The 11434-nt window shown below is 42.5% G+C and overlaps 1 protein-coding gene across 2 annotated transcripts; it reads left to right on the top strand.

Moving 5' to 3' along the window:
- The first annotated feature begins 5706 nt into the window (after positions 1–5706).
- On the top strand, positions 5707–9038 carry LOC103653052 (protein FAR1-RELATED SEQUENCE 5). 2 transcript variants are annotated; one of them, XM_008680029.4, is made up of 2 exons: positions 5707–5815; positions 5898–9038. In XM_008680029.4, the coding sequence occupies exon 2, from the start codon at positions 6232–6234 to the stop codon at positions 8782–8784; it is 2553 nt and encodes an 850-aa protein (XP_008678251.1). In that variant the 5' UTR covers positions 5707–5815; positions 5898–6231; the 3' UTR covers positions 8785–9038. The 2 variants fall into 2 exon arrangements, with proteins under 2 accessions (XP_008678251.1, XP_008678252.1); XM_008680030.4 differs by having other exon boundaries at positions 5716–5815; positions 6036–9038.
- The last annotated feature ends 2396 nt before the right edge of the window (positions 9039–11434 follow it).

Raw genomic sequence — 11434 nt, 5'->3', positions numbered from 1 at the left:
GTACATGTTGAGAGCTTGTGCCCTTCAGCATGGTAGTAGTTGGGATAAGAGTCTACCTTATGCCGAGTTCTCAGGCCAGTCTGAAGATGTCACCATTCGAAGCTTTATATGGCAGGAAGTGCAAGACTCCTCTATATTGGATCAGACTAGAGAAAGACAGTTCTTTGGACCTGAACTTATACAAGAGGCGGAAAAACAAGTTCGTATAATTCGAGAGAATTTGAGGGTATCTCAGACCAGACAAAAGAGCTACGCTGATAATAGAAGAAGACCACTGGAGTTTAAGGAAAGAAATCATGTGTACCTTAAGGTTTCACCACTTCGTGGAATGAGGAGACTCAAAGTTAAGGGCAAATTGTCCCCTCGCTATATTGGACATTCTGAGTTTTTAGGCAAGTTGGAGTGATGGCCTATCAACTCGAGCTACCTGATAATCTATCTGATGTGCATAATGTATTTCATGTGTCTCAACTTAAGAAGTGTCTACGTGTCCCTGAGGAACAACTACCAATGGAGGAGCTCAGTGTTCAGGGTGATTTGATTTACACGGAGTATCCTATCAAGATTCTTGATACTTTGGCTCGAGTTACAAGAAATAAGGTTATAAAGACGTGCAAAAGTACAATGGAGTCACCATGGCGAAGATGAAGCAACATGGGAAAGAGAAGAAGAGCTTCGCATAGATTTTCCCCGCCTTTTCTCTCGTTCTTCCTAAATCTCGAGGACGAGATTATTTTTAAGGGGGTAGGATTTGTAATACCCAAATATGTAAACAATGGAAATAGAGTCGATCTCAATGTTTGGTGACTATTACTCATCATCACATGTGACTGATCATGTTTAAAAATGAGAAAAACCTTTACTAAAACACGAATAAACCATTGCATCATATTGTATTTTTGTTTGTGCATTTAAAACAACAATAATAATATGAATAAAAATAAGATAATAATGGGAATTTGGGATTTAGCCTAAATTTAAATTCTAAAAATTGGGAAAATAGAGAAGGAAAATATTATACAAAATAGAGAAAATAAATATATGAATAAATACATTTTGGTCCTACTTATATTTTAATTTAGGCTTTTAACTCAGGTATGAATCTCACAAACAAGTTTGAATTCAAAATGGAGATTTAAAGGAGAAAATGGAAAAGAAAATGCAAAACAGAAATAAAAAAAATCAAAAGTCCGCGCTTGGGCCCAGTTCTTCATTTTGGCCCAACTATCCTATTTCCCTGTCGGCCCAGTCTTCTGCAGCGACCTGGCGCCGACACCATGACCCCATCGGTCAGCCACACCGGCGTACCCCTGTGTCCACCACACTGCTGCTGCCTAGTGGGCCCTGGCCGCCATCCTCTCGCGTGCATAAGCTTTCGCCGTGCCACTGGCGGGTGGGACCCGCTCGTCAGGGGCGTTTCTTCCCCGTGAATCTCGCTCGCGTCGCACTGAGCTCTCCGCAATGGCCGATCTCCTCGCCGAGGAACCCACGCCCCCTTGGACTCAATCCTCGTGGAGCTACCCTTCCGACTTTGGCGCATCGCTTGGGTATAAGTCCGGGGCCGTTTCACCGTCAGCCGCCAAGCGCCGTGAACCCTCACCGTTGTAGCACCCCTCTCTGCTCGCCGTTGATTTACCACCCGTGGGGCGTCCAGGTTCATCCTGGGGTCCGTAGAAGCCGGAGCTCTGGGCGTGCATGCTCGTGGTCATCTTGGATGCGGCGAATTGCTCGTTGGGGGCTCACGTGTCGCAGCCAAGCCACCCATCTCCGTGGACTGGGAGTTCTGCGCCAACAACGCCGTCAGCATCGTCCCCGTCCACGACTGACGTTTGGGGGTCTGCGATGAGTCCAGAAGCTTCATGTGCTGGCCAGTGGAACACCCGTGGCCGTATAGGGAAGGATTGACCCTGTGGCGACCAGGATTCGTCGTCGAACGCTGGGATCCGCCGCTCCCCGTGGATGGCCCGGGGCACTCTTGGAATCACGGTGAGCAACCTCCCCATCGTATCGCATCGTTACCCTTTGCGTGATATTGCCTTCGGATCGGAGTTCGATTGCTGGAGCCGAATTTGGGAGTGCGCCGGCCATGGCTCCGCCGCGTCAGGGCCATGCGCCGCCGTCTCGGGTTAAGGTGAGAGAGAAGAGCGATGGCCGTCGGATCGTGATTGTGCGATCGTGAATAGGTGTAGGATGGCGTTTTAGCCATGGCCCATCCTGGCCGTTGATCGATGGATGGTGGGGCGAGGGGTGTTCCTGGCGTTTTAAAATCCAGAGCATTGATCTCAAATCCTAGGGCTCTGGATGCATACCTCTTCATTTTCTAATCCGGGCCCTTGATCTTTGATCAAGCGGTCAGGGCACATCCGAGTTATGCAACCTTGGCGTTTTTACAAGTGGGCCCTCGGGGAAAAAGAAAACCAACCTGCCATCCAGTTCTGAATTAGCCTGAGTCTTGGGATCTTTGCACCGGGGTCCCTGAGTTTCTGTTTAATCGTGCGCGCAATCCAGTGAGCAGGAAAACAGAATAAAATCAATATAAAAAGTAGTTTTGGCATTAAAATAATACCAGAAACTCAATTAAATCATAGTAAATTCATTATAACTCCTTTTTAATCCATTCCAATTTATATATTTTTATAATATTATTGTTTATCAAATAGTGCCACTGTTTTGGCATAAAAGACACATTAAAATTTATCTTTTACTTAAGCTTGTATTAAATACATAAAACATTGGGAAATTCATATCTTAAGATCTATAATACCAAAAATTATGATTCCTGTTCCTAGGATTTTATTTTAATGTGTAGATTTTTACTGTGTAATTTGTTTATATGTTTGGTGCAATGTTAATTTTTACTATACTATGTATGTATTGTGTTGATGCGAGTAGACGAACAAGCCACTGTGGAATCTGAGGTTCAGTAAGTAGATAGCTGAGCAGGAGCTCATTGAAGGCAAGTTGTGCCCTTGATCACTTACTTTTTCCCAGCCATGTTCTTGTTAATTATAATGATCTGCATAGGTTAATTTTGATGGGACCCAATAGGTTACCCTAGTTTTGGCTATCTTTATACCTTGTTCACCACTGAAATATTTCTTTGGGTAGTACCTGCTATTGCTTTATGTGGATTTGGGTATGAAGATACTTTATTCATAATTGCTCTTTTATTCTTTTTTATTATTACTGTTCATGTTAAGATCATTATGTTAATGGGAACATGGAGCGACCACCCGGGAAAACAGTGCTACCACAAGGGTATAATGGGACGCCCTTGGCTGATTAACTAGGAAAGCTAGTGGAGGTCTTCCTTACCCGAAAGGGGCAAGGGCAGTAGGGGAGTGGTTAGTGTAGGGAGGTCCTTGGTTGATTTTGCTGCGATGGCGGTCAGGCAAGAACCCTGCATTGGAGCTTCCTATAAACTGTAGCGAGATTTCTGAAGCTAGTGGAACTTTGTAAAGGCCTCGTAGTGTTACCCTGCCTCGCCTCCTCGGTAGAGGTGTATGGGATTGGCCATCTCTTGGCAGATGGGTAACATGACTTGTGGGTAAAGATGCGCAACCTCTGCAGAGTGTAAAACTGGTATACTAGCCGTGCTCACGGTCATGAGCGGCTCGGACCCTCACATAATTAATTATGGAAGTTAAATTTAATTTGACATTTGCATCGCATTTGGGATTATTTTATTAATACTTTATTATTATTAAGGTTTGGTATTTACTTACACTTAGTAATTGCTAATAAAATTTTGACCAACTTATAAAAGCAATGCTCAGCTTCAGCCTCTATTTCATTGATCAACCTTACACTTCATGAACTCCCACCTTTGGTGAGTTCATGCCACATTATTCCCCACGACTTGTTGAGCGATGAACGTATGTGAGCTCACTCTTGCTGTCTCACACCCCCCACAGGAGTAGAACAGGTGGTTCAGGAGGAGCCGCAAGGCGAGGAGTATGATCTGATCTAGGTGGCGTTTCTCAGTTGACATTGGCGCCAACGATCCTTAGTTCGTTTTATATTTATTCTTTTATTTTGTAATAAGTCTTCCGCTATGTAATAAATACTCTGATGTATCGTGACATTTATCTCTATACACTCTGTTATTATATATGTTGTCTTCTTGGCGCATGTATGAGATGCACCCGGCTTTGTTCCTTAAAACCGGGTGTGACACGTCAATACCTTGTGTGACGAATTGAGTAAGATGAAGATTGAAGTGATTCCTTCTGGTACCTTGGACTACATCTCCATTGAACCAACCTTGCTAGACCAAATTATTATGGCCCAGCTTGGTGATAAGGGAGTGCAAATCATCAAGGAAATGCTTAACCAGAAGATTAAAAAGTATAAGTGTTTCCGCCAAGACAGTAAGGGAACATTATGGTTCGAAGACCGACTTGTAGTTCCCAAAAATGAGGACCTCAGGAGAAAATTTTTGGATGAGGCCCACCTCTCCAAATTCTCCATACATCCGGGAAGCGACAAGATGTACCATGACCTAAAACCCCTGTACTGGTGGACAAGGATGAAGAGGGAAATAACCAAGTATGTGTCAGAGTGTGATACCTGTCGGAGAATAAAGGCAAGTCACCTGAAGTCGGCTGATGCCTTGCAACCCCTCTCTATACAATTATGGAAATGGGACGACATCAGCATGGATTTCATTGTGGGTCTACCCAACACCTCTCGACACCACGATTCAATCTGGGTTATTGTGGACCGATTGACGAATGTGGCTCATTTTCTTCCAGTGCACACCACCGATAAGGCGCAAAAGTATGCAGAATTATATATCGACCGAATTGTGTGTTTATAGACGAGTGATCAAAGTTTTCAAAAAAAGTCATCGGTGTTATATATTTGTGAACTGAGGTAGTAGATTCCAATTCCTCTAAGGGGTTGTTTAGATCCTTTAATAGAGTAGGTTATTTGGTTTCGAATTTGACATTCCACCACTTTTCAAAATTTAGTATAAGACTATCCTATATTCATAGGATGAAAGGTGAAAATTGTTTTTATGTAACATTAGTATATGTTTTGTACTCTGTAACTTATAACACGCTCTTTTGTTCGTTCCTATAATAGAATTATAGCACATAAATATCTTCCTAATAGAACCAATAAGAACATAAAAATATACTTCATATAAAATTATATTTAGAATGGAATTCAATTCTAATTATCTAAATAGGGGCCTAAAATGAATCCGAACGGACTCTTAGGGAAAAAGGATCATGTGGTTCTGATTTCATGGTCGAATTTTTCTTTTTAGACTTTTGAAAGAGAAACGCCAAAGTTTTTTTTATAAGAATAAAATAAAGGAAGTGTCATAGTTTGGTAGAATGCTTCACACAGCACGGTCGTTAGAAAAATTCAACCACGCATTTAACGAAGACCCAATCTCTTTCCAGCCACGAAAACAAAAAGATAGCAGTACTATTTAGCCGTTAAAATTTAACTGTAACTGTTTGGATTTTAGGTGTTATTTGAGTTGAAACAGAAAAAAAAAATACTCCATCTATTTTAAATTATAATTCTTTCTAGCTCTCTTTTCTTTGTCCATATTTATTTAAAGGATACTGAATATAGGTATACACCATATTTATAGTCAATTAATAAACATATATTTAGTTTAAATTAAATTATATTTTATAACAGAGGGATATATATATATATTATATTACTTTCCCTCTATTTTGTAACAGAGGGAGTAATAAAGGGTGAAAAAATGAAGCGAAAGTAACGCAAAGGAGCCGCTGTCGGTAGCAGCCGCCGCCGCTGGTAGAGCTTAAACAGCCTCAAGGATCCAGAGGTACAGTCTTTCCTCTACCCAATTCGAGCCTATTTTCTTGCATTTCTGTCGAATCCCAGGTCTCACCAAGTCAATTCTCTAGGGTTCTTGGCCCCCATTTCCGCAATTGTTGCCACCTGCTTTTAGTTCCCATTTCCTCAATTGGGGCCATCTGCTTTTAGTTCCTCTTCTTCACTCGCGGAGTTATCAAAGCTTCAGATTTCTTGCTTCTCCGCGGCAGTTTGCTAGGGGTCGGAGTGCCGGAGCCAGAGCCACGCGGGAGTTTGAGCTGGATTGGTTCTTCAATTGAGCGTGGCGGCCGGCGTCAGGTAGAAGTTTCCATGGTTCTTGGTTTGTTGTTGGAGTGTAGGAGATAACACGGGGAAGGAGATTGCGGGAGGGTAACGGAGGTCGGGGAGCTGGCGGCGGGCCACGGGATGATGGAGCCCCAAGTGGTGGACCTCGAGGATGACAGCATCAACTTCTGGGCCTCCCTCGGCGTCAGCCCCCACGTGGACCAGATGCCGCTGCACAGCGTCCATATTGTCGACCACCAAGCTCAGTCAGCGCTGGCAGCTGCGGCTGCGGCGATACAGCCGCAGTCCGTCTGCAGGGACCTCTTCCCGGTGGAGTCCGACGCCTGCCTGGAGCCTCGGCTGGGGATGGAGTTTGAGTCCGGTGAGGCTGCCAAGACCTTCTACATTGCCTATGCTGGCCGTGTTGGTTTCTCTGTTCGCATTGCCCGGTCACGCAAGTCTAAGTGCAGTGAGTCCATAATCATGCTAAGATTTGTGTGCTCAAGGGAAGGGTTCAGTAAGGAGAAACGTGTGGTCACAGCTGGGAAGAAGACGAGGAAGCGCCCTGCCTCCATCAGGGAGGGTTGCAATGCCATGCTCGAAGTGCTCCGCAGAGGTGATAGCAAGTGGATTGTCACCAAGCTTGTCAAGGAGCACAATCATGAGGTCGGGTTGCCCAGTCGAGTGCAGTATATTGCCATCGAGAGTGATACTGTGGTTGACCCTTACATTGGTATGGAATTCGAGTCCCTTGAGTCTGCCAAGACATTCTACTACTCGTATGCCAGCCGTGTGGGATTTGAAGCTCGTGTACGCCAGTCCCGCAAGTCACAGGATGAGTCACTCAAGATGCTGAAGCTTGTGTGCTCAAGGCATCGGTACCATTCTGGACGGGAGAGCAATGGAGAGGATACCAAGAGAGTACGTGCGATGGACCCCTCGAGGGATGGTTGTGATGCATTGTTTGAGATAATTCGGAAGGGAAAAGACACCTGGACAGTCTCCAAACTCATCCTAGAGCATACCCATGAGCTGAAACCAGCACCAGCAAGTAGAGTTCACTGTGTTCGCTCGCAAGGTGAGGTACTTGTCATTGCAAATAACTTTTCTGACACTCGTAATCTCCTTCTGAATGGCCAAGATTCTCAGCATCCAAGAGAGGTGAGGTATAATGATTTAGGGCCAGAGGATGCTCAAAGCTTATTTGAATACCTTAAGAAGAGACAGGAAGAGGACCCTTCATTTTTCTATGCTGTGCAGTATGAAAAGAATGGGCACTCCACCAATATCTTCTGGGCTGATGCTAAGGCTAGGATGGCTTACTACCATTTTGGTGATGCTGTTAGGTTTGAGACAACGTATCGGAAAAACAAGGAGACTATCCCTATTGTCATATTCTCAGGTGTTAATCATCATGTGCAGCCTGTTGTTTTTGGCTGCGCACTACTTCTTGACGAGTCAGAAGCATCATTTACATGGTTGTTTGAGAAATGGCTTGAAGCAATGCACATGGGTCCACCTGTTTCTTTGCTAACAGAGTTGAACCGAGGAATGGCAGCTGCTGTTGCCAAGGTATTGCCCAATACCCACCATATTTTCTGTGAAAGGCATATCTTAGACACAATGAAGGAGGATCTACATGGTACGTTTCCGGATCCAGTGGCTTTAGTAACTGATCTAAGGAAGTGCATTGATGGGTCCAGAATAGAAGAACTGTTTGACTCAGGTTGGAACTCGGTCATCATAAAGCATGAACTCAGCAACAATGAGCTTTTACAGTCTCTCTATGATATTCGCCAACGATGGGCCCCAGCATACACGAAAAATGTATTTTATCCCAGAAATCTGATGCCAACAACCTTTGGAAGTATTGAGAAGGCTATTCAGAAGTACTTTTCGTCCAAGACTGAATTGCGGGTGGCTGTTTGTCAACTTGGACAAGTAATTTCTAGTTCATTTGAAGCTGAAGTTCAGGCAGATTATTTCACAATGTTTCAAATGCCAGCGTTGAGTACAGCCTCACCAGTAGAAAAACAAGGGAGTTCAATATTCACTAGCACAATTTTTGGCTTATTTCAGGGGCAATTTGTTGATTCTTTTGGGTACCACGCAGAGAGACTTGAGGATGACACAGTACACAAGTATCGTGTTAACAGATATGAAGGTGATGAGGAGATACATACTGTCTATTTCAATCCTGATCAAGGTACGGTGAATTGTAGTTGCTGCCTGTTTGAGAGCTGTGGTATCTTGTGCAGACACGCTCTTCGGATTTTCATTATCGAAGGAGTACATGACCTTCCAAAGGCTTATATTCTGAAACGTTGGACAAAGCATGCAAAAAATATTGACACCTCTGATAATTACATTGATCTGAGGGGGGACCGTGATGATCCTTCAACTGCAAGGTTCAATGATCTCTTCTGTCATGTGGTAAAATTTGCAAAAGAAGGTTCAAAATCTGCTGAAATCTATGCAGTCGCTAAAGATTCACTGTCCAAGGCTTTTGATGAGGTAGTTCAGTCATCGAAGAACTTCAGAGGGCAGCAAAATCTGCAAAGCTATACAATGTCACTGAAAAGGTCAATCAAGAAGTTTGGTAAGGGCAGAGATTCCTCCGATAAAAGCTCAAAGAGGTCAGCATCTAAACATCCCCTAATGGAGTGTGATGATGTAGATGACCAAATATATTGAATTTGGGAACAATATGATTTTACCTGTCATACCTTGTGTGTAGCATCATGCAATCTAATAGTACCAATTAGATTGTAGCTGACTGCAGAATTTGGTTATTAACAGATCTAGTAACTGTAAGGGTTCTAGTGAACCCCTAACATTCAGAGATTAACGCTCAAAAGAGTTGTAGAAAGATGCCTTTTTTGAAACATTTATAAATACTACTGCAGATAGACCATTTCTTTATGGGAAGCTGTGATCTTTGATTTCCATGTATCATTGCGAACCAATGTGATTTTCCTGCATCTGCATGCTAGTTGCAGTTACAGTTAAATCTTGTTGCTGCGAGCACGGTACAATATTGGTCTTTATGACCCTGCAAGCGGCAGAATGCACAGTCGTAGCAGCTGTGGTAGGATGCTGTAGTGGCTATATTCAGCAGTTAAGTACTCCTTCCGTTCCAAACTGTAAGTTGTTTGGACTTTGTCCTAAGTCAAACTTGTTTAACTTTGACCAAATTCATAGAAACATATATTAACATCTACAATATCAATGAATCCACTATCAAAATATTATTTCATGGTATGCAATAAAATATAATTGATGTAATAGATGTTTGTGCGTCGTACATATAAGTTTGATTTAGGACAAAGCTAAATCACTTATAATCAAGGTTTTTAAGTCGAGTCGAGTCGACAAGGTACCGACTTAGTGACTAGTCGATAAGTCAATCGACTAGTCGTCGACTTACTAATATAGTGGCTGTTTTGCGTATATAATGGCTTCGTATAGACAATATAACATTTATATATATGAAGAAAGAGTATGTTTTACCTCATTTGAAGCCTTAAATTGAACGAAACTGAAATAAACAGCAAGTCTTGCCTCATTTGAAGCCTCAAACTGAACCAAATCGGCCACAAGTCATAAACTCATAAGTCATAACACCATATAGTTCAAATTGGAAAACAAATAGCAAGAAAATATAGTTCAAACTTGAAAGAAAATAAGCTCCATTAGATAGCTAAGCTGCTGCAGCTAGATAGATACTAGATAGTAGATACCCTAAATATCTTTCAAATCAAGATCATCCATTGCATTTTCTTCCAAATCAAGATCATTCATTGCATTTTCTCCCAAATCAAGAAAATATGTTGTGTAATGGGTCTTTGGGTTGTTTGGGCTGAACTGGGGCACAAGTCGGCCGACTTGCCAGACCAAGACCAAGTCGACGACTAGTCGACTGAGAATTTCCAGTTGTTGACAAGTTGCCCGACTTGCCAGAAAATTCGAGCCGACCCCAAGTCGAGCTCCCAGGACCGACTGTATGGCTAGTTGACGACTTGAAAACATGGCTTACAATTTAAACTGATACAATTATTACATTTAGCAGTTAAATAGGTTGATACAATGGCTGAGTGGCCTTGAATTGCATGCATGTATGCTCTGTAATAAATACTTTTCTTTGATGTTCTCATATCTTGTCATTTGAATGAAATTCAATGACTTCTTGCATAATAATATGTGGTGAAAGCGTCTCTAGCTGAGTTGGTTAGCTTTCGTGATATTTCTTGGTCGGAGCTCCAATTAAGTTTCTTCTTGACATAATATCGTTGGGGGTGGTGTTTCCCCTTGCTGCCGAGTTGTATATAACAATATGTGAACTGAGATCTTGAAGTATTTGTTTAGTTGTTTTTATTATGTAAATATAAGTAACTATCAAACTGCTTCCAAGGCCATATACCACACAAAAACTGAAAATTTGTAATTTATGATGACAACTCGTCCACTGTTAGTTGCTTGAAAAATGTGTAGCAGACATTAGATGTGTTTGGTTGGATATATAAGGAGGGATGGAAGGGGGCGATCACATTTTCTATATTATTTGGATGAGAGTCACGCGAGGACAAGATGAATACTGGAGCAATTTTTTGTGGCGGTGTGATTCCAAAAAAATCGAGGGAACGATGTTGCCCCTCACATCCTACTTGACATCAAACCAAACACATCCTATATTATACATAATCATATATAGTGATTGGTATACTTTGTCCTCAATTCCAATGGCCAATGTTGCAAAACATCATTGTTGTTATGAATCAATACAACACAAAGTAGATCAAACACAAAGAAGACACATATTTAACGTAGAAAATCCCTCCAAAGCGAAGGGGAAAAACCACGGGCGTCGGCCAACAACAATATCACTATTTTTTGGGTGGTTATAGATCGCAGGAGATTTACAATGAGGTGACGATCTCCTACGGATTACAAGTGTATTTATAGAGGCGAAACCATAAGGTGAGTAGGAAACGATCCGTACCACAGGGGCGGAGCCCCCTGCACCCCCAGGCCTCCCTGGGCTGCGGCCCAAGCCTCCTGGCGATGGGCCTCCGCTTCGCTCGCCAACTTGGTCGCGTTCTTCAGAATTTGGATCACAAACTCAACAAATTCCACTTTGATACAAATTCCTTGTAACATCATAATAACAAATTTTCACCTCAAACAATGCATCATCATCATGTCGGCGCCAACAGCCACTAGGGGCTAATTTGTAATATCAACTAAGCTTGAGCATATTCATCAAAAAACTAAGCTTGAGCATAGTTCAAACTTAGCAACAGCAACATGCTTCGTCATCATATCAGCAGGATTATCATGAGTACTG

Source organism: Zea mays, chromosome 4, assembly GCF_902167145.1.
Source record: "Zea mays cultivar B73 chromosome 4, Zm-B73-REFERENCE-NAM-5.0, whole genome shotgun sequence".
NCBI lineage: Eukaryota > Viridiplantae > Streptophyta > Magnoliopsida > Poales > Poaceae > Zea > Zea mays.
The sequence above is the reverse complement of the archived record's forward strand: the minus strand, read 5'-3'. Positions and strand labels throughout refer to the sequence as shown.

Coding starts and splice junctions, on each gene's coding strand:
- LOC103653052 (XM_008680029.4), top strand. CDS start 6,232: ATGATGGAGCCCCAAGTGGTGGACCTCGAGGATGACAGCATCAACTTC.